Consider the following 24,204-nt stretch of genomic DNA (forward strand, 5'->3'; position numbering starts at 1 on the left):
AAAATAAATATTAACACTTGTGGTATCTGGGTGAACTTCTTTGTAACACACTTTCAATTTTTCTATAAATTGAAATTATCCTATCTAATAAAAGAGTGACATTCAAATTAACCATCACTCCACTACACCCACAAGTCACAACCACCAGCCAATCAAAAGCAAGTATGCAAATTAAACCAACCAAGATTGCTACAGCTGTGGAGACAGCAGGAGGGAGGCTAGGGTTTCTCGGCAATGGAGGAAATCAAGCTTTCTGCACACCCAGGCAATCTCTTAAGGCTACAAAGTTTCAATTACCATTATAAAAGATAACTAAATCCCCTGCCAACACAGAGAGAGCAGAAAGATTGGCTCTGCTCCAGGCAACAAAGTTTCAATTGTAGAAGATAAATAAATCCCAGATACCAGGGCTTCCACTTCGAAGGGGGAGGGGGGCGTGGCCGGCCTGCAAACCACCACAGGCCCCTCACCCAGGCCACCCCACAACCCAAGGGAACCTCCACCTTGATCCAGGACACCTTTCAGGGCAAACCTGCTGGCCCCCACCCATGCACCAGGCCTCTATCCTATCTAATAAAAGAGTAATATGCAGATTGACCATCACTCCAACACACTAGATGGCTGCCCCCATGTGGACAAAGATCTTACCCTATGTGGACACAAGATGGCCATCACAAGATGGCCAGCAGGGGAAGACAGTTGGGAGGGACCAGGCCTGCAAGAGAGGGCAGTTGTGGGTGATCAGGCCAGCAGGGGAGGGACCAGGCTTGCAAGGGAGGGCAGTTGCGGACGATCAAGCCTGCAGGGATGGGCAGTTAGGGGTGACCAGGCTGGCAGAGGAGAGAAGTTGGGGGCAAACAGGCTGGCAGAAGAGCAGTTAGTCATCAATCAGGCTGGCAGAGGAATGGTTAGGGGGTGATCAGGCTGGCAGGAAGAAGCGGTTGGGGCAATCAGGAAGGCAGGCAGGCGAGCAGTTGGAGCCAGCAGTCCTGGATTGTGAGAGGGATGTCCAACTGCCCGCTTAAAAAAACAGAAAATGTCCTCATTTTTGGAAACACTAGCCGATTGGGCCTAAACAAGCAGCTGGACATCCCTCTAAGGGTCCCAGATTGGAGAGGATGCAGGCTCGCCCCCTCCATGCACTAATTTCGCATCTAGTATCAAAATAAAAGGCCATACTCAGAGAAGCACTAATCTCCTGATCACGTTGTTGGCCTAACCCTGCTTGCCACAAAACCTGGTGGTGACAAACCTACCCACCTCCAAAAAAAAAAAAAAACATCAGTGGAAGGTATGACATAAGATACTCTGCAGCTAGCTTATTGGCATAGTTTTAAGAATTGCTTGCTGTAGGTTTAAAGGCTTCTAATACCCAGTGTTGGTGTACATGTGGTTAAAATAAACTCATATACTGTTGGGAGTTTAAATTTGTGCAATCTTTTTAGAAAACACTGCCTATTATAATTCAAGATGTGCATAGCTTTGAATTCTTAACCATTTCAATTCTTGAAATGTATTATTTAGGGAGACAATTTGTGACTGTGCAAAAATAAAGTACTGTATTAACAAAAATAAATCTGTATTAACAAAACAATTAAAAATCCATGTGTATAACCAGGAATAAATTGCTGGTTACACAGCACCTCCCAGTCATCCAATATAATAATATGCAAATCGACCTAACGGCCGGTCACTGTGATGTGCACTGACCACTAGGGGACAGGGGCTCAATGCAGGAGCTGCCCCCTGGTGGTCAGTGTGAGCTGTGGTGAGTGCAGTGGCAGGAGCCTAAACCATCAGCAGACATCTCCCAAGGGTTCCCAGACTGTGAGAGGAGACAGGCCGGGCTGAGGATCCACTGCCACCATGCACAAATATTGTGCACCAGACCTCTAGTGCTTTTTACAATATATAAAAAAAAGCTATCCAGTTAGTAGCATTAATTTTTTTTTTTTTTTTTACATTTTATTGATTTATTTTTACAGAGAGGAAGAAAGAGGGATAGAGAGTTAGAAACATCGATGAGAGAATCATAGATCAGCTGCCTCTTGCACACCTCCCCTACTGGGGATGCGCCTGCAACCAAGGTACATGCCCTTGACCGGAATCGAACCTGGGACCTTTTAGTCTGCAGGCTGATGCTCTATCCACTGAGCCAAACCGGTTTCAGCAGTAGCATTAATTTTTGAGTGAAGAAATAAGACCTACATTCCATCCCCTTCCAAGTGCATATATAAAACAACATGCATATCCTTCACACACTTATTAATGATAACTACAGGCCTGGTGTGTGAAATTCGTGCCCGGGGGATGAGGGTCATCTCTCAGACCAGTCTGCACCCTCTCCAATCTGGGACCCCTCAAGGGATGCCCAATTGTGGTTTAGACCCAATCCCTGTGGGCCAAAACTGGCAGTTGGACATCCCTTTCGCAATCTGGGACAGCTGGCTCCTAATTGCTGGCCTGCCTGCCTCCCTGATCGTCCCTAACTGCCTGTGCCTGCCTGCCTTCCTGATCACCCCTAACTGCCTCTGCCTGCAGGCCTGAGCACCCCTAACTTACTCCCCTGCTGGCCTGATTGCTCCTATCCGCCTCTGCCTTGCCCCCCTCTCCTCCCCCTAAGCTGCAATCTGGCCTCCCTCTGCAGGAGGCAACCTGGCGGATCAGTGAAGGAGCCGACCCCATTACCCCACTGCTGCTGCTACTGCCTGTCTGAGCCTGTGCCCTTTGCAGCCGCTGCCGCCGCGGCTTTCATCCGGAAGATGTCTGCTCTAATTAGCATATTATCCTTTTAATAGTATAGATTAGTGATAATGATAAACAGCAGCAAAAATCCCATTTTGTTCTAGAATGTATTATATACTTCTATGGATGTTTTATTCTTTACTAATTAAGTCTGGCTTAGGTAAATAGCAAAATGCAATTGCATTCTTTGGTCATTGACTGAAAGCCATTAATACACCAACTCTAGAATACAGGTGGCTTAAAATAAAAACAGAGAATGGCATATAAGACTTTTAGCCTGTAGCAGACCCCCGCAAACTACCTGAGTTGAGCATATTATTGCTGATAAAGCTCAAAAGTAGTAAAATGCTATGTCACCAAATCTGTACAGATGGGTACTAAAAAAATGTATAAGAATGTTCATAGCATCATCAGATATAACCCAAAACTAGAAACAACACAATGACTACAGTCAAGGATTAGATAAAACTTCAGAAGCAGCAGCCAACAGAGTGCTATTCAGCAATGAAAGTGAACCAACTATCACTACACATGCGATGATGAGTACTAGCCAAAGAAGCCAGACTCTAGTACAAAAATGCATAATTCTGTTTACATGAAAACAAAAGCAAGAAGCAAAACTAAACTACTGTGTTTGACAGATTACAGGTTACCTTTGAGATGGAGGTATAGAGACTAGGAGGGGCCACAAGAAGGGCTTCTGGGGAGCTGTCAATTCTTAAGTCTCCATCTGTGTGGTGATTATACATGCACATTCACTCTGTGAATATTGCTTTATTGTACATTTATGATTTGTGTAATCTGCTCTTCTGCAGGCATATTACTTAATTTAGAAATCTATTTCTTATACATGTTGTTTAAAGTTTTTGGAATGGCCCTAACTGGTTTCGCTCAGTGGATAGAGCGTTGGCCTGCAGACTCAAGGGTCCCAGGTTCGATTCCAGTCAAGGGCCATGTACCTTGGTTGTGGGCGCATCCTCAGAAGGGGGTGGGCAAGAGGCAGCTGATGGATCGATGTTTCTCTCTCATGGATGTCTAACTCTCTGTCCCCCTCCCTTCCTCTTTGTAAAAAATAATCAATAAAACACATTAAAAAATAAAACAAAGTCTTTGGAATGAATGGCTGATTTTGGAAATAAGTTATTTCCTGGTTGAGAAAAGGTTCTTTCCTGGACTCTATTCCTTATTGTCTTCAAATTCAATTTTAACATCAAAATTTTACAAGACAGTAACTTCTCATCCTCAATTACACCATTGCAGGATATATGTGTTTCCTATTAAGAAAACTTAAATATTGAGCTAATGAGGATGTATGTTCTGATGAAATTGGTCCTCTTTCCTTTCCATCCAAATTTTAGGTAAGATGTTCCAACCATCTTCTCTCCTATTTAGTAGGCAAGTAATTAGATACACTAAAGTCCCCCATTTGGCAAATCATCTATCACAAGAATATACATTTTTTTAAAATCACTAATTATGCAATGTCACAGATAAATACTGAATATGTACTAGGATTAGAATGTTCCGGTTGTTAATTTGAAAACTGGCTTCCTTTGCCTATCTCACTAAAACTGAGATGAATAGGGAGGAGAGAATAGTGTGATTGTTTTCTGAGATTCTGGTTCCTTTCTACTTTCATTAACCATTCAACACACATTTAAGTGCCTATTGTGTTAGGCACTGTACTAGACCCTTGGAACACATAGCAGCAATTAACAAACATGGCCCCTATCAGTATCAAATACACTGCAGTAGCAGCACATGATGGCCATCCTCGGGCTACATACCATGCAGGCATATCTCACTTCATACACATATCAAAGTCACAAGGTAGGTGCCATTATTCTCTATGTTCAGATGAGGAAATCAGCTTAGCCACTACCTTACTCAAGTTCATAAAACGGTGAATTTAGTTCAAAATGTAACTAGAGTATAATGTTCATGATTTTCCATACTGTGTACATTGAAATAGAATTTAATGGCATGTGAAGAGAGTGCCCAGAGAATAAATTTTTATGGGAGAATTATAAAATGCACTAATTGATCCTAAAACTTTCTATAATATAGATGTAGTTTGCTTAGGTGAGAGGTCAACAGAAAACCTGAAAAGAAATTGCAGTTCATTATCCTCCTAACAACTTCAGCTTCTGATTAAATTTTCTAAGGAAAAAGGATAATTTTTTCTTTGATTACTAAAAAGTGAGAAGTTTTCTAAAGCTGTAAATACATAAAATTCATGAAATATCTGCTTTGGGAGCCACACCTTGGCTACTGAACACATCTAAGTATATACCATAGACATATGTGCGACTGCATATGTGTGTCATAAATTTGACAATTATTCCTGCATTTCCCGTGAACAAGGGGAATAAGTTACAATTGCAGTGGGAACAATAAAAGTTTCATGACCTTAGTGTTTACACTATCAATCATTTTCTCCAAAGTACATTTTTTTGGAGTTAAAAAGGACCAAGAATCTACACAGACAGCTTCAGTTTAACAAAGAGGTTTGGCAGTCTTCATTTTTCTGTTGGTAGAAGTTATACAAACACAGTACCAGCCCAACCTACATCAAACCATGTGTGGCTAATTTGTTAAATAGCCAAACCTTTAATACACAGCTTGGTATTCTAAACTATTTTAATTCAGCAGGGCATCTGCCCTTTATTTTCCTTTTAAATACTACAGATCATAACACTTATGGATGATATAGCCTAAATAAGGTCTATAACATATAGGAAAAGCTATGATTCAGGTTTGTAAGGAGTTAAGCTGTTTCAAAGAAGCATGTCCCTAAAGGCAAAATATTAAAAATAACAATTATCATTTTAAAATATGTAACATAGGACACTGAGTTAAAAATGAGAATATGCAATATGCAAAAATAATAAAATAATCAATATTCGTACGTTCAGAATGGGGAAAAGCTTTCTAAAACGTTTCTAATAACACCATTACATGAATAAGGAAATGAATGGCATTCTGCTTGAGTGTTAATACCCAAAACAATACACTTCTTTTGAATTGTAATTTAACTTTCTGTTATCACATGTCATATTATAATAATCAAACTTACATTTGTGGTAAAGCCAAAAACCACTCTGAAGAAGTGGTCTTAACCACAATTGAAAGCTTAAAGGATGGCTTCCTGCCAACATGTATCTGAGCCATTAACCTGTCACACTGCCTTCATGAATTGCTAGGACCAAAAAAAAAACACACCACATACACACACAAAAAACAACCACCAACCCCAGCAGCTGGCCTCCCAGGAGATCCTGATGGTACAAAATCTGACAGCAAACTGCTTTGAACCCCCTTACACCCTCTCCTTTGATTATAATGTATAAAATAAAATACAAAACTGCCATTATCTAGAGCATTTTCTCAATTTGTTGAAATTTTGTTTCTAAGCAATGTCAGTTTGGCTCAAATAAACTCATAAAAATTCCCTTCAGGTTTAAACCTTAGTTTACGTGTTCTAATGCAAAATGCCTTGCAAAGCCACAATGCCATAGGTTACTGTTGTTACTAGCTCAATAGTAGCAATGTTTGTTAATGAGATATGTTGACATGTCAAAAAAGCGATAATCCAGTTTCTAACAAAATCTATGAAGAACTGGTATCAAGATCTAAATGGAGCTACAAACAATATACCTGAAAAGGAGCCCTTAGAAGGTTATATTCCTTCATTTAGTTTTGTTGAGTCTAAAACTGATGGGTGATAAGAAAAAATTCTGCAATATTCTAACTTATAGTGGCTGGAAAGTGAAAGAGCTAGAACTCTTTAACAAAGGACTTCCCTTATTCTTGCCTGTTGGAATTCTGGGTTACTTTACAGGTGGCTATCTTTGGAAGATTATCTCTGCCCTCCCCCGGCTTTGTTTACATGTGGGCTTTCTGCACTGCTACCCCCAGCCAATCTACAAAAGCAGCCATTTCTTCTTCCATAAACCCTGCTTCACTTTCTCCCCACCCCTTTTTGCCTATAGTTCATGTAAATTCTTTCAGGCAACCACCTTCTCCTCCCTCCTCACTACATGACATATAAAAAAAACCCCTGCAAAACTCAGGTATGGCAAACATACAATTTTTTCTACCTGGCCATGCTACTGGTTGTTGTTGTTTTTAAATATATTTTGAATGACTTCAGAGAAGAAGGGAGAGGGGGAGAGAGAAATATCAATGATGAGAGGGAACCAATGACCGGCAGCCTCCTGCATGCCCCACATTGGGGAGAGAGCCAGCAATCCCAGTATATGCCCTGATCAGGAATCAAAGCGTGACCTTCTGGTTCACTGGTCCAACACTCAACCACTGAGCCACACCAGTGGGCTGTGCTCCTGGTGGCTGAAACTCCATACCCCGAAACTAGTCTTTTAGCTAGCATTTTTTGCTCAATAAAACTTTACTTACAAAAAAAAAAAAGTCTTTCAGCTATGGAAATTAAAGATTTTTAGTTTAACATTTTGGCACCCAAAGGGCCACGCTTTGAAAAAGTAGCAACGCTGCTGTCCAGACTCACCAGGTGACATCCACCAAACCCCTTGATGCTCATTGGACCCCAGATGTGCTCCTTTTTCTTTCTACCCCTGATACCCTGCATTGAGCAAACCTACATCTTGTGACAGAAGCACACGCTTTTATTGGAAAGTGTATTCCCTCAGGAAAGTGTCTGGAAGTGGCACCCAGAATGTGATGAGGGATTATTCCCTCAGTGTCCCTTTGGGGTGGGTCCCCCGTTCACATCAGAATGTGATGGAAAGAACCTTCTTCCTTCCTCAGACTGGTGGGCTTAAGGGGAAGCCCTTAACTACCTTTGTAGTTTATCTTTGTCTGAGATCACTGAGCTCAGAATGGCATCTGATGTCCATTGCATGTAATTACTGGTTCTCCCAACCACAACTCCACCAAAGCTATTTAGGCTTAGATATGGAAATTGTGAGAATGGACTTTTCCATGCTTAAAAGAGTAGTCACACATTTACTGGAGAGGAGCACTCAAAAAACAGCAGCCTACAGACCTGAAAACAATTTCCCCAGGCAATGGTTGAAAGCATTTTAAATGGCAGGAGTCAAAACTCCAGCCTAGCTGACTTGGCTCAGTGGTTGAATGTCTACCTATGAACTAGGAGGTGACAGTTTGATTGTGGGCTTGATCCCCAGTGTGGGGTATGCAGGAGGCAACCTATCAATGATTCTTTCTCATCAGTAATGTTGCTCCTTTTTTCTTTCTCCCCTGCCAACCGCCCTTCCTCTCTGAAATCAATTTTTTTTTAAAAAATACACATAGCCAAGACCAGTTTGGCTCAGTGGATAGAGCTTCGGCCTGTGGACTGAAGGGTCCCGGGTTCAATTCCGGTCAAGGGCATGTACCTTGGCTGTGGGCACATCCCCGGTGGGAGTTGGGGGGGGGGGGGGGGGGCGGGTTGCAGGAGGCAGCTGGTGGATGTTTCTTTCTCATCAACATTTCTACAGTAGCTCTCTATCCCTCTTCCTTCATCTCTGTAAAAATTAATAAAATATATTTTTTAAAATACACATAGAAAAAAAAAACACCTCTCCAAAACTTCCAGTCACTCCCCTAAAACACTAAAGAGCTTTTAAAATAAACAAGGTAGATTTGTGCGCATTTCTTTTTGTCTAAATGGGCTAAAAACGACATGTTAGAATTGCTCAGAATCTTTTCTACCTTCTAAATTTAAACTGACAAGAGAAAATATTTGTGAAGCTAGCTTCTTGGGCCCAAGGTATGGATATATTTTGAGACTTATTTGTCCTAAGATAGTTATTTCTGAATGAGCAGGAAGAGCACTGTAAATTGGACAAGGAAAGTTTTAGAAGGTTTATAAAGAGAAATCTTAAAAAAGGGAAATTTTATATAAGGTAAAGCTGAATAAGATTAGATTTCATTTAAATAAGCAAATTTAAATATCAAAAGTAAACTGATACAAAAGATTTGTTCTTTTTCACTGGGTAAAAAAGACATTTTTTTTCCCCTGTATTTATCATTTTGCTCCAGATGAGATATTACAAAAAAGTTTTCTACTTAGAAAGCAAAGATTCGATGTTTTATTAAAATAGTTGTGTTTTACCCTGGCTGGTGTGGCTCAGTTGGTTGGAGTGTCATCCCGTGCACCGAAGAGTCGAGGGTTTGATTCCCGTTCAGGGCACATAACCAGGTTGCAGGTTCGATCCCCGGTTGGGGAGCATATGAGAGATAGCAGATTGATGTTTCTCTCTCTCTCCCCATCTCCCTTCCACTCTCTCTAAAATCAATAAAAAATAAAATAAAACAAGATATTGTCTTATATTGTTTTAATAAGGTAGTTGATTGACTCAAGAAAACAACTGTCTTATAAATAAGAACTAAGGTTTTACTAACAATAGGTAATCTGTATTTTTAATTATCTCTTATTGTCATTTTGAGTAAATAGATAATTAATATTGCTTTAAACTTCTCAGGGCTCTTAAAAGGAGACTTTCTTAACCTGGAATTAGTCTTGAGTTGTTAGAATGGCTCCTGGAATATCTCTAAGATATGCTTGCTTTAAAAAACAGAAAAGTTAAGCTAAGCAGACCAACTTGATATACTAAAATTATATGAAAACTCTGTCAAATAAAGAATAATTTGTGTATTTTATATATTTTTTCATTTTTAATTCTAATTATCTCAAAATGTTATATTAGAGAAAAACGATTTTCTTGGTCACTGCATTATATAATCAGATCTATAACATGCCATTTTAAGTACATTTGTCATTTACAGTCATTGTTTTACTCTGATGTTTTTACATATATGTTTCACCTTCAAGAAGATCAATGGAGAAGATTCTGACAACCTAAAACAAAGATTTCTGAGAATAAAATTTCAGCTCATACCCTTAAACTGGATGAAGATTTATAGAACTCTAAATAACTGGATACATTAAATACTGGCAAATGATCAATATAAAGATGGATTAATTATGGGACTGAATGACTGAGGATAATTAATTTTATGCTCTTTTTATTAGAAACATTGCTAATCTTGTTACTTAATGACCTAGAGCAACTTGGTAAATTATACCTTTGTCGTTTATATTTTTCTGCCCACTTGATTCCTCGAGAGGAAACTCTTAATGACTATTATTTTTATGGCAATATGATTATTTATAAAATTCAGTATTTGTTATCTTTATAAGAGGACACAATTAAAAACTGGCTTTATTACCAAGGCGAATAGAATGGTAATGTTTGAGAAGATTTAAAAGAGCCTATATGATCAATTATTATTCTTGTTACATTTATACAAATAATCAGGTCAGATTTATTGAAACTACTAGTAGACTCATGCAATAGTTTTAATTTAGCAATATTTGATAAAAATTATGATTTTAGAGGAAACTGCATTTCAATAGTAACTATAATGCATATATGTGGATATTAGATTCTAGTTAACTGTCTTTAAAGTTTTCTTTTTCACCTGTAAACTGGACTACATTCTGAATTCTTTTAATTTTCTCAAGTATTTGGCTACAACCCTCCAAACTAATATTCCATTTTTCTAAAGTCCTCTGGTTTGGAATTAAAGCGCAGCTAAATGACTTGATATAAATGTCAGAGAAATCACCGTAACAGTTCATGCTTAAACCACCTCAATAACTGGTGCTAGGTAAGCCGGCACACCTGATGACCTCACCGAGACATCCCAAGTGCAAAGCAGAATTGGATGGTCACTGCCAGCCATCACTCCAGCATTAGAAGCTTCATGCCTTCCACCCAGGAATTTCAAATGACAGCCTTACAGATGCAGAAACAGCATTGATAATGTAAGTGAACCATTAGCTTTATTTGTTTCCATAGAAAATACCTCTTCTTTAGATGCCTACCTGCTTCCAGTAACCTTTTAGTTGGTTGCCAATAGGGATAACCTCATTATTTAGATAACTATTACAAGCTGGCTTAATACTTTGCCTTTTCTTTTTATTGCAATACCTGTTGCTTCCTTCAATTATATAGATCCATAAATCAAGTCTCAGCTAATATTGTTTGCTCAACAGACTGAACTAGCCAGTTATACCTTTACAGAAAAAGTTACTCTTCAAAGAAATGGAAATCCTCAGTGGCTGATAACACTAAAATATCTCTCATCGCCTAGCTGTAATCCTTGGACTTCCCTCCTCCATGGGACACGATGGCCTAGGAATAAACCTTGAAAGCAACATGGGACAATACCCTGAACATAAAAGGGCCATTTAACCATAATTAAAATCATACAAACATCTACAGGGATGTTTTCTTCGAAAAATCTAAATGAAAAGGGGCAAATTATAAGAAAAACCCCTCGATGCTCTAAATTACAATGGCCAGCGAATGAGAACTGAAACAAAAGACTTCTTGGAGTCCCAGTAGCATGCCTGCACCTTTCCCTCCCCCCTCTTCTTCCCTCTCAGGTGTGCATCTCCTAAACTTTTAAGGGACCCCAGGAGACTTGCAGCCAAGGGAGCGATGGGTAGGGGCAGCTCGTCCCGGGTTAACCCCCTGAACTTGTCTACAGGAGTCAACAAGACAAAATTTGTATAACTGAGGGGAAGGGAGGTGGGGAGATTTGAAAATTGGCTCCAGTTTAGTCTACCTGCTCCAAGTCACCCTTGTTTAATATATACTTATACAGCTTAGTTTTTCCACAGGAATTTCAACAAAGAAGAAGATTGTACATTGTGCATGGTGATAACCAAAGAATATGGACCCAGTTTTGAAGAAACATCTGCCACAAAGTGACAGCAGGAAACCCGGCACTCGCAGCAGGAGAAACAGTATGAGGTAGAAAATGATGAAGCCGGGAAGAAACCGGGCTGAAACGATGATGAAAAGCCAAGCAATGCTACCGATATGAGTAAGAAGAATTGGATACTCTGGAGTAGACTAGGTCGGGTGGGGATGAGGGGATTTGGGGAGACAAAGTATAATAATAGAAAAAAGGACTTCAACTCTCTCCTTCTCTGAATCCCTAGACTCCTGTTTTCTGCTTCCAACAAAAGTAGCAACATATGCCTGAAGACAAGCACTCATCAGCATGGTAGTGAATTCACTGGTTGGGAGTTACTACTTTCTCTCTTATAACTTCAAAACATGATTTCTAAGTTTGGTATGTCATACCCAGTTCAGAGCAGAAACTATGTATATTTGACTTGATTTCAAGAACTTGCAGAGAAAAATGAATTATGCTTATTATCTTTAGCCTTTTATTCTGGCAAAGATTTCTTCTATTTTCAGCTCCCAAGTGTAGAAAGCTAATGTAGAATTTCCATTGTTATGAAACAATTTACCAGAAATCTTTAGTCTGTTTTCTATTGAGGAAGAAAACTGTATTTTAGACACAATCTTAAAACATATGTATCACTCTATTTTATAAAACAGCTTTGATTAATGCCTGCCTGCCTGCCTGATTGCCCCTAACTGCCTCTGCCTCACTCCCCGCTGCTGCAGCTTAGTCCAGAATGCCATCCAGAAGGTCGTTCAGCTGTCCAGTATAATTAGCATATTACACTTCTATTATTATAGATATGTCTTATTGCTGGTTATAACCCACTAAATCGATTTCTTGACTCACTAATGAATGGGCTACAACCTATGTTTTGAAAAATACAGCTTTAGAAGATGCACAAAACAACCATCTTCTTTCACTGATGAGAAAACACCCAAAGAACTGAAAACATCAGTTGAATAGTGATTGTTTATTTAATTCTAGGAAGATCACAGAATAAAGTGTAAGATTCCTGTTCTAGCATTTAATCATCATCACTGTTAATAACTGGCTTCCTACATACACAACCCTGCACTAAGTGTATGTAATTTATATACATAAAATTCAATATATAAATTATATAATTATGTACTTGTAATATTTTAAAAGTATAAATTAATTTATATTTTTTTTGCTCAGATCATTCTTACAGCCTGTCAAAATAACAAAGTATGGGTCAGTTGATCGGAGCATCATCCAGTACACTACCAAAGTTGCAGGTTTGATTCCTGGTCAGGGCACATTCTTAAATTGCAGGTTAGTTGCCTGGTTGGAGCCCACAGGGAGGCAACTGACTGAACTTTCTCACATCGATGTTTCTCTCTTCCTTCCTCTCTCTCTAAAAAATAATAATAATCAATAAACATATCCTCAGATGAGGCTTAAAAATATATAGTAATAGCAGCCCCTGGCTGGGTGGCTCAGTTGATTGCAGCATGGTCCCATAAACCAAAAAGGTTGCAGGTTAATTTTTCAGTCAGGGCAGGTTCCATTCCTGGCTGGCAATCAATCAATTTTTTTTTTTCCTCTCTCTCTCTCTCTCTCTCAAAAAAAAAAAAAAAGAAAAAAGAAAAAAGAAAAAAGAAAGGAAGGAAGGAGTCAATGGAAACATGTCCCAAAGTAACAAAGTAAATGTTCCACCTGAAAAGGGTCAGTTGGCCCCAGAGCGAACCTAAGCTCTTCACCACTAAGTTATAAACTCTTCCAAAAAGATAGCAGCTCCCTACTCTAGCTGTGCATCAAGAATCCTTTGTGGAGTTAAAACAAAACTATCAAATAATCAAAAACTAACCCAGAAAGAGATGTTTGAAGTTGAATTAGAAAATATTACAGAGACATATATTTTGTGAACAATGTATCAAACACCATAGTTATGTCAGAAGAGATCTTTTTGGACAGTAGATACTATTGTGTGCCATCAGACATAAAATACCTGGTTCAAATGAATGATGGCCAACACTCACTATAGACTAGAATTTAATATAAAGTAGTTTTATCTTAGGTTTGATAACTAAATTCTTTTAAGAATTTAACTGCTGAGATGTCAAAAGGACCTTAACATAAGATAATCTAGTTCTAACTAATAAAGATAACAGACTGCACCAGTGTATTCTATTCAATTTTATCTATTCATGATTTAAACCTCTATCTTCCCAACATATTTTCCTTCATTACCTAAAAGATAAATAATTCTGAACCCAATGTAACAATGAATTCAGCATTCTGCCTGGGTTGATTCACTTCTACCATCCTTAAGAAATCACTTAATAGCAAGCACATAGTACAAAATTGGAGGTTTCCAAGATTTTAAATAATAAAGAAATGGTTTTGCCTACCTCACTCAAAATGTTATGAACATAAAAACCTAAAAGATTTTTAATGTTTAAGTGGGTAATACAAAACCTGGAATTACCACTACTAGCAACCACAAATAACAGGACTACATACCACAAACACATGAATGATTAACTGTATACATACAATACCACTGTTAATAATTATTCATTTTCCTCTCAGTAAAAAATTCTTTGTAAGACAAAGCAAGCACAAACTATAAATGGTCCAAGTAAGAATTATTTTGTTTAGTAAAATTAATACCCCAACTACTTCCTGTTCAGACTACCTACCATGAACTAACAGCACAGCAGAGAAACTAGTTTGACACACACCAGAAGGATAATTACAGACTGACACATGAATAATCCCTAAACTATTTGGTTAAAATTACAACTCATTACTATTAAAATTCGGGGGATATATCTACACTACTATCTTCTCTAACCATATCAAAAAGAAAAAAATTAACTCATCAAGCTTGTGATAAATAGCTTTTTCCTAACAAAAATACTACTGCCATAAATCCATAACCACATCTGCAATCTAATATTAACATATCTGAAAATACAAGATAATTAAATACAGAATCTTGAACGTTCATTCTATCCACAACCTTGGGGTCACTGGGAGATTTCTAAAGCATACCTTTTAATCCACGCCATGGTACTTCAAGAACATGTTAAGGTAAGTCACAGCTTGGGACACTTCGATGCACCTCAAAACACCTCAGCCAGTGTATCTGAATCATTCTCTTTTCCTTTTGTGATCATAATGGTTCCGAAGAACTATAATGCTTCCATTTGAATGATAGTCTCATAATTTCAATGACTTAAAAACAAAAACAAAAAATAAGGACTTAAATGTTGGTATGTTAAGCCACTAGTACACTGTGTTAACTGCTGCCATGACTAAGAAAAACAAAGCTGCCACTATGATTATGTAACACTGTCATTTTTCATGTGAACCCTATATGAATGACGAGTACATGCCAGCAGTCAGAGTAAAAGCTCTTGCTTCGTTTAGGTCTTCCAAAACCCCCCAAAATTCTGACCCAATTGATTCTTCAATTTTCTTCTCAAGGAACGAAAAATAACCTAAGACAGGTAGTTGCCAGGTCCACCCCTAATTAACCAACTATTCTCTTTTGTGTAGAATGAGAGCTGGAAATCACACATACACCTGTATAAAAGGAATTCGCTGACACAACAGGGGTTCCTACAAACAATGCCCCTTCTAGTGTTAATATTACTGAATCACTTTAATTACATGGAAGTCATTAACTTAAAGAGAGCTCCCTCCCGTTTCCAAAGTTAACTTCTTTGAAGAGCATACATATAAGTGAATAGATAGGTGGCTAACTATCAAGCTTTACTGCTGCTCTGTGATTATCTTGGCAGGTTCCTCTCACCCCACCCAACTTTCTTATATAAAAACATTTCATTATTAAAATGATACAGTAAGAAGTGTTTGTATCACACTTTAAACCTACATTTGCTTCAAGTTTGGTACTTTATAGTTACAAGAAAGAAAGAATACTCAAGCTATATAAAACTAACGAATTATGAGTCACCCCCACATATTCAAGTTATAAAACAATTAAAATTACTTTAGGATGACTGATCCGAAAATTTTTAATAAAAGCAAACTATAAAAGAGCTTCCAAGAAATAAGAAAGCATGGAGAAATTGTCACACCCTGGGTTTGTGGAACAGCTCATGTAAAGGTTAATAAGCAAGAATAGAAGAATACAAAGACCCAGCTAGAGCTAAAAAGTGTGTACTCAAGAGAAAGTGAAACCAATTTGATGTTTGTAAGGGTAGATTCAAGTGATGAAAACCTTTCAACTTCACTGTCAGAAAAATTACATGTTCCCGAGATTTAGGACTATTGTAAATTGTGAGAAATCAGGTTACAAAATGTAGGTCACTCTTCAGAAAGCTGATAATGGTGACAGAACTGCACATGGGTAAGAATTCTACAAGAGCAGGTGAGAAGAAACTAATGAACAGAAACAAAGGCCCCCACCCAATGAAATCACTGCAGCCACAGCCATCTTTTTAACTTATCATTTTACCACATTAGTGCAACGGCCTGAGTTCCCACTACAGCTTTAAACCACTTAATGGCTCTGTATTAAGTATACAACTTCCTGGAAGGACATCCACATTGCCCCCTATATTCTGTGCCTCCAAATCAATGCATCCTAAACATATCCATCAGGTTAATGTTCCTGAAGTGCAGCTTCAAATAAGAATAACGTTAACCAGTGGGAAATACAGCAGCATATAAATATGTTAGATTGTAGGGAGCAGTTATAGGGAGCAGTTAAGCCTCAGACTGACCTATTGGCAAAGCCACAAACAAGTCCCAGCTTAGAGGGCACAACCCTCTTTAGCATAATTAAGCTTGACCTTATGATGCCCCCTAGACCCTATAGGGTAGCTAATGAGCTGTGGGAGGTGCAGCAAGTGCTACCAAAACAAGTAAAACTCACAAGAACATAGTAACTATGGTGACCACTACCTTGTTTACCTCTGGCTATAAAATAAAGGCTCAGCTTACCCTCTGGATCCTTCTTTGTGGCCTTAGCCAGGCACCAAACCCAGCTCTATTCTCTTGTCCATTTTTCTTCAATCCTTCACCACCTTTTCTCAGGCTCGCTGAACCTTTGGCTGTGCTGGCACAGCACATTAGATAATCCTAATAAAGAGGGGATATGCAAATTGACTCTCACACCGTCACAAAGATGGTGGTGCCCATAGCCACAAGATGGCGGAGCCAAGTCCTCTCAGCCCCGCTGGAGTCCCCCAGTCCTTCAGCCCCGCCTGAGAGTGGACAGCAGGGCGTGGCAGCTATGTCACCAGCAGTGAAGCAGCCAGGCCCCGCAGAGAACAGAGAACCACAGGGAGTGGCCGTCAGTAGGACATTCCCTAATGGCTCCTGGACTGGAGAGGAGGCAGGTCGGGCTGAGGGCTCCCCCCACCCCCCACCCTCGTGCACAAATTTTGTTTCCCAGGCCTCTAGTAAAGAATGAAAGCCTAGATCTGATGTACTTATTATCGGGTCAAGTAATAATTAACGTCGTTTTTAAACATTCGTTTAAAATCTTGCTTGGCGTTGACTTGTATTGACATAACCTTCAAACACGTGGTATCTACAGAACGTGTGAAGTGAAATTAACAAGTTTTGCTTGAAAAAGTTTGTGTTTGGTTTTTGTTGCAAAACTAGGGCTAAGAACATGGCGGATAAAGAGCATAGTATTCGGCACTGCATGCTTTACGAGTTCCAATTAGGAAGAAAAGCAAGTGAGGCTGCAAAAAACATCTGTAGTGCTCTTGGTCAAGATGCAGTTAGCGCCAGAAAATGCCAGCGTTGGTTTGAGAAATTTCGCGAGGGAGATTTTCGTTAGATGACAAGAGTGGTCGAGGCCGGGTGTCCAATTTTGATCAAGAAGCTCTTCAAGCTCTTTTGGTGCAAAATCCTCAAATTACCCAACAAGAGCTTGCGACAACTTTAAATTGTTCACAAAAAACAATTTCCAATCAATTGCGTGCACTTGGCAAAGTCCAAAAGTTTGGAAAATGGGTTCCTCATGAGTTGACCGACAACAACCGTAATCAAAGAGTCACAATTTGCAGTTCGCTCCTTTCTCGTCAAAACCGTTTGCCGTTTTTAGAGCAAATTGTTACTGGAGATGAACAATGGGTGCTGTATGTTAATTTGAAAAGGCGGCCTCAATGGTTGGACAAAAATGAGGCTCCGCAGCCCACGCCAAAACCTGACTTGCATACAAAAAAAGTGATGTTGTGTGTTTGGTGGAATTTTAAAGGAATTCTTCATTATGAACTTTTACCATCTAACCAAACCATTACAAGTGCAGTGTATAGTGCCCAATTGGAAAGGTTAGCCCAAGCTTTAAGAGAAAAAGAACCCGCGCTGATTAATCGGAAGGGCGTAATTCTTCACCACGATAACACACGACCGCATACTGCAAGAATCACTGCTGAAAAACTGCGCCAGTTGGAATGGGAAGTTCTCCCTCAACCTGCATATTCTCCTGATATTGCCCCTTCTGATTACCATTTGTTTCGTTCTTTGCAAAACTTTCTTCTTGGAAAAAAATTTAATAATGAAGAATGCCTCAAAAATGCATTGACCGAATTTTTTGCATCAAAATCACAAGAATTTTACAACAGAGGGATTAAAATGCTTCCTGAGCGTTGGGCACAAGTAGTAGAAAACAACGGCAACTATATTGTTGATTAAATTTTGTTGTATTGTTTAAATAAATTCGATTTTAAAAAGTATTAGAAAACGACATTAATTATTACTAGACCTAATACCACGTTTTATTTCCAGAATCCCACTCTACAAAGGAGAAAACTGATGTTCTCTAGTCAAGTGACTGGATCCAAGAATATGTGCAATAAGAGAATAGAATTTGGACTCAAAATCTACATCTTCTAGCTAGAATTACAGCACTTTTCTGCTATAATATTGCTGTAGAGCACTGTTGGGAGAAGAGGGTGGTACTGGTGCTAACATTTGTTGACAACATTCCAAGTAAGTACCACGCTTAGCACTTGATGTTACTTTATTTCACCCAGATCTACTATTCAAAAGACTGACAAGTTGACTCCTTTTACCGAGGCTCATTCAGAGAGATTAAAGTGATTTGCTCAACATCAAATATCATAGACTCAAAGTGGTGGGACAAATATCTCACATGTCCAACTCTAAAACCCATTCTCATGTTGCTATGCCATCCTACCTTACTAAAGCAATTAAAAAAAAAAAAAAAAGTCCAGCACATAAGTTTATTTTTCAACCTGAATGATATAGCAATAATTTGATAAATGCTTCTTACTCAAAACCCAGCCAATGCATATAAACAGGTTTTTAGCTATAGTTTAGCAAGAGACTACATATATATTTACTAAAGCCAGTAAGAAGGTTCAAACATATTTAATCACTGAAATCAGAAACTTCATTTGATTCCTACAAATGAAATCTTTTCATTAAATTATGGACTTGAAGATCTTTTAAACTTGATTTGCAATTCACAGTACTGCCTTATTTCCAACTTGGCCTTGTTCCATAGACTGCTACCAGCATCAATCTCATGGGAAGGTAAGTCATTGGAGGTGATAGAGGAGTGGCTAGTCAGTTATCAGTAATAAAAAGGACAAATAAAATAAAAAAAATCAGGGCCGAAACCGGTTTGGCTCAGTGACTAGAGCGCCAGCCTGTGGACTGAAAGGTCCCGGGTTCAATTCTGGTCAAGGGCATGTACCTTGGTTGCGGGCACATCCCCAGTAGGGGGTGTGCAAGATGCAGCTAATGGATGATTTTCTCTCATCGATGGTTCTAACTCTCTATCCCTCTCCCTTCCTCTCTGTAAAAAATCAATAAAATATATATATATTTTAAAAACAATAAATAAATAAATAAAAAGATCAGTTCTCTATATGTTTTAAGACTTGATGAAACTAAAAGAATAATCAAAAGCACTAAAAAAAAAAAAAAAAAAAAAAAAAAAGACAGGAAACTCCTAAGCAACTTCAAGATTTGAATGGAAACCATGTACTCATATTGCATTCCAAAACTAACTGATGTAGCATACTAATGTATTTTAACATCTTAGATAAATTAAAAAAAAAACATTTTTTAAAATTTCTGAAACAAAATATTGCAGAATTATATTTAAGGGTTCAAAACTGTTACAGTAAGAAAATTAACTGGCTAGCCAAAACTGGTTTGGCTCAGTGGATAGAGCGTCGGCCTGTGGACGGAAGGGTCCCAGGTCAAGGTATTGTATAAAATTAATTATACAATTAATTATACCCGCAACCAAGGTACATGCCTGGTCAAGGGCATGTACCTTGGTTGCGGGCACATCCCCAGTGGAGGGTGTGCAGGAGGCAGCTGGTCGATGATTCTCTCTCATCGATTAGATTTCTAGCTCTCTATCCCTCTCTCTTCCTCTCTGAAAAAAATCAATAAAAAATATATATTAAAAAAAAAAGAAAAAGAAAATTAACTGGCCATTTAAAAATACCTTAATAACAACATAGCTCTTCTATATAACTCATTTTACAAACATTAATGTCCAAATAAGTTAAAAAGCGATATTAAAATTTTCCAGCTTTTAAAATACATCTAGGTAGACTTACATCCTAAGTAATTAAGTTTTGATAAGGGATGAAACAAAATTAAAAAGGAAGTATGATAGAAAGAATATAAGTCACTAGGTTTGGTTTAACTGGACAACTGCATTCTCATAGGGTCTTTTCTGATCCAGCTTCTGGTCTCCTCCTACCAATAAAGATACAACAGATGTTCTCTCCATACTGGACTTTGTACATTTCTCAGAACAAACCGTGGTGCTTAAGATCTCTACACATGCTATTTCAGGAGCAGTGTTTCAAATAAAATTTAGCACCACGTGATAATATTGAAAAGAACAATATAAATAATAAAATATACTATACTATACCATAAAAATAAAGGAGAAAAAATAAATAGATGAGACTAGGGGTAAAAACAAACATTTTTAATATTTTCAGTGCCTACAACGAACATACTATATACTTAGCCAAGTTGGTGTTTTTACATAAATCTCATAGACTTATTATACGTAAAAAAATTTTGAGAAGAAAAATACTGAAACTGAGTTGACAAGGCAGTCCAAATTACAATAAAAGCTATAATTTAAGCAGTGTATTCTACTATAAACACTTGAATTTTAAACAAGTTTTGTCAACCAAGTACCTGGAAACAGTCTTAAGTATGAAAAATGACATATGCTAAGAACTTCAACTCGAAACTAGTTTTTGCCATAATAAGAATTTCAAATATAAAGGTAAACCTGGTTTTGAAGAATTTTCAAAGAATCTTTCCAAGAATCATAAACTATTCTAATTCCCATCTCAACAGTAAAACTGTAATTCCTTTCCAATTAAACTCTGGGGACAAGGGGATGTTAAGCACCTATACTTAAAAGACTGAACTCAGGATCAACTAAAAGACACTTGTAATCTAGCAATTCTGGAAGATGAATTATTCAACTAATTTTACCTTAAGGGACTCCCAACTGGGAAGCTCTTTTCTTAAAATGTATATCCTAATTTTCACTATGTGAGTATGCACACATATGCTCTTAAGATCATGAAGGTCTTGAGCATTTTACTCCAAATTTTGAGTCAAGGAAGATTAAGAGCTAAGGCAAGGAAGATCAGCATGAGTCTGGCTGCTGAGTGAAGAAAGACGGTAAGGCATAAGGGAAGAGCAATCTTGTGTAACTATGCAGGTTAATGATGACAGTGTCTTACACCACGGTGGAAGCAGTGCAAGTATCAGTAGTGATGAAACTGTGAGCATATATTAAAGACAAAACCAACATGATCTGCTAACATACTGGATCGTGAAGTTGAAGAAAAAAAGGAAGAAAGCAATGGTTACTCCAAGGTTTCTAGTCTAAGCAACCCAAACCATGAAGTCTGAGATGGGGAAATTACTTCAGATTTAAAAAAAGTAATTTGGTTTGGACATAATAACTGAATATACTTAGATAATCTAATAGTTTGTCAGAATTTTCTGCCAAGAATAGGGAGATGTGATAAGTAAAATTGGTCAGTTATTGCTTACCACTGGATTTTTTAAAGAACTGATCATGTAAAAGTACTAGTATTAAACAAGTAATTTAATAATATTAGTACTTTAATTATGCATCCTCTGTCATATGTACTTGAGAGTATTAAAAGATAATATGGTAAAAATATTAAGACAATTTCTAATTAAACAGACTTATTTAAGGGAGACAGTCCATATTTGAACACTGTAGAGGTAAAACAATCAAGGCAATTTCAGCTAAGAAGAGTAACCTGTTATTTGATACTCTCCAGCCAAAATGCCTGTTTTAAATCTGTAACTTAGAAATAATAAATTTAACAGACAACATTCATGAAGTGCTTTCCACATGCTAAGCAACTCATTTAAATAACAACTACCTTTTAGTAGCTTATCTTTTACGATGAGGTTGAAAGAAATTAATTAAACTAAAGAACTATCATTTAGCCATCCTAAAAGAACTATTTTAAGAGTCTCTAGGAAATTCTTTTGATCTGTTGCTTTTTATTACATTCTCCATTTATATTTTATATTCTCTTCATGCTTTTTAATTTTCCACTGCCAACTGTTATGAAAGCTTGATAAGTAGTAATTTGTGTGGGTGTATGTTTTAATAAGAAAGGAACATGAAGGAAAATTTTATGTTAATGAGATCCAAAACAGAACACATTTTCCTGATATGGAACTGTGTTAAATGTGTTAATAGAAATCACAATTTCAGGCTGTGGGTCTACAGAAATGGACTGCAGAGAACTTGGAAAGTAAATTTGTATTTTCTAGAGTGTAATGAGAAAGGAACTGCCCTAATATACTTAATTTCACCTAGCTATTTTCATTTTACCTTAAATTATAAAATTACTACCACAAAATAATCAAGATGTTGGATTATTAACAATAATTATTAACAATTAACAGTTAATACCTACGTGATGGCAACTCAATCATCCCTATTTAATGATACCCCTATCACTTAACTTATTTCATCAGATACAGGGGCTGTTTTATTTCATCTAACTAATAATTAAAATCCTTTCCAAACAATTCTCCAGTCGAGCAGACTAGAACACCTTTGTGTTGGGCATTTCAAAGTATACATAATTTTGTACAAATTATGTAACACTCACAATAATCCAATGATTAATTAAGAACTCCAGGTCTCCTAAATCCAGTTAATTTTATACAATACCTTTAACCATTATGGTAATACTAAGATAATACTTTGCTTATCCTACCACAAATAGAATAAACATTTTGGTTATTCATATTTTTTTTATTGATTTTTTTATAGAGAGGAAGGGAGAGGAATAGAGTCAGAAACATCGGTGAAAGAGAAACATCGATCAGCTGCCTCCTGCACACTCCCTACTGGGGATGTGCCCGCAACCAAGGTACACGCCCTTGACTGGAATTGAACCTGGGACCCTTAAATCCCCAGGCCGATGCTCTAGTCACTGACCCAAACCAGTTTCAGCCATGATATTTTTTAGGTGTACAAAGTAAGATCTATAATCAACCTTGTAGTAACAAACAGATTTATACAAGAGTACAGTGTTCTAAACAATTTTACAAACTCAATTTAACTGTATTCACCCTCCAATAACTAAATACAAACAAACAAGACCCCCCCCAAAAAAAGTATCCTGTGTTCATCAGCAAATAGATGGATTTTAAAAATGTGGTATATACATACAATGAAATGCTATTCTGCCTTCAAAAGAAATAAAATTCTGACACATTAGAAATATATCATCAATGAACCTTGAAGACATCATGCTAAGGGAAATAAAACCAGTCACAAAAGAATACAGTGTAACTTCAGTTATATGAGGTGCCTAGAGCAGTCAAATTCAGAGACAAAAAGGAGGGTGGTGCAAAATGTCACTGAGTTTCTTCATAATCTCCTTAAGAAATGACTTCAAACATTTCTTGCTATGGGATAAATATAGCCTACAAATACAAAGTTTTTAGAATATTAATAGAGAAGTTTGAGAAACACTGTTCTATACACCTGCAGGTAGGTGTGTGTGTGTGTGTGTGTGTTTTGACCATGTGTATATATTCTAGTGGGCATCACAAATCAGAATACATCACTAGGTTTCAGTTTGTAAGATGATTCCAACTTGAGGGAAGAGGAGATGTTCCACGTTGTGAAAGGGTTGCAAAGGGTGCTCTCATTGGCTGATTTGTTTCAGCATTACCATAAATTACCCAGTTAATGACCTGAAGGCCTTAAGATGATTTTCACACAAAACAGATTTTGGAGAAAATACTAATAAATTCAAGCACACTAATAAGTAATGGCAGTGGGGTTTACCTCTTCCTCCTAGTATTCCTTCTTTATCAAGTAAAAATAATGATTAACTAATCAAACATGGCTATATCAAGATAGCAAAAAAAGATAGAAATAACCAAGGTAACTTTTTAAAATATAGATTTATATCTACTATCAACAATAACCTCACCCTCCATGTACATTTTGCCTCAAAATATTAATAAGTGACAATGGAAAGTAACCACAACTATTAAGATATTTTTTAAACGTACTACCTAAAACACCTGTCACATCTCAGTATGTATTGAGTTTCTTATCTCTGCCAAAGTTTAAAGTCATGATTTCAATTCAGTGAAGATTTTCACTGAATTTAACTAAGTGTGTTTAGATGCCTCTTTAGCAGTTTCTTATAGAATAGTGTAAGATAAGAAGCC

At 37.5% G+C, this 24,204-nt stretch overlaps 1 protein-coding gene across 3 annotated transcripts in view; it reads right to left on the bottom strand.

Moving 5' to 3' along the window:
* RBPJ (recombination signal binding protein for immunoglobulin kappa J region) overlaps positions 1-24,204 on the bottom strand; it is an 82,868-nt gene that overhangs the window by 39,054 nt on the left and 19,610 nt on the right. Inside the window, exon 2 of one of the 3 annotated variants that reach the window (XM_036419069.2) lies at positions 14,515-14,697. The exons of the other annotated variants lie outside the window; for them this stretch is intronic. Coding sequence (XP_036274962.1) covers positions 14,515-14,531 — 17 coding nt within the window. The 5' untranslated portion in view covers positions 14,532-14,697. The remainder of the gene's footprint in view (positions 1-14,514; positions 14,698-24,204) is intronic. 3 annotated transcript variants of the gene reach the window in all.

The sequence above is a fragment of the Pipistrellus kuhlii genome, unplaced genomic scaffold (assembly GCF_014108245.1).
Source record: "Pipistrellus kuhlii isolate mPipKuh1 unplaced genomic scaffold, mPipKuh1.p scaffold_m20_p_1, whole genome shotgun sequence".
NCBI classification, from domain to species: domain Eukaryota; kingdom Metazoa; phylum Chordata; class Mammalia; order Chiroptera; family Vespertilionidae; genus Pipistrellus; species Pipistrellus kuhlii.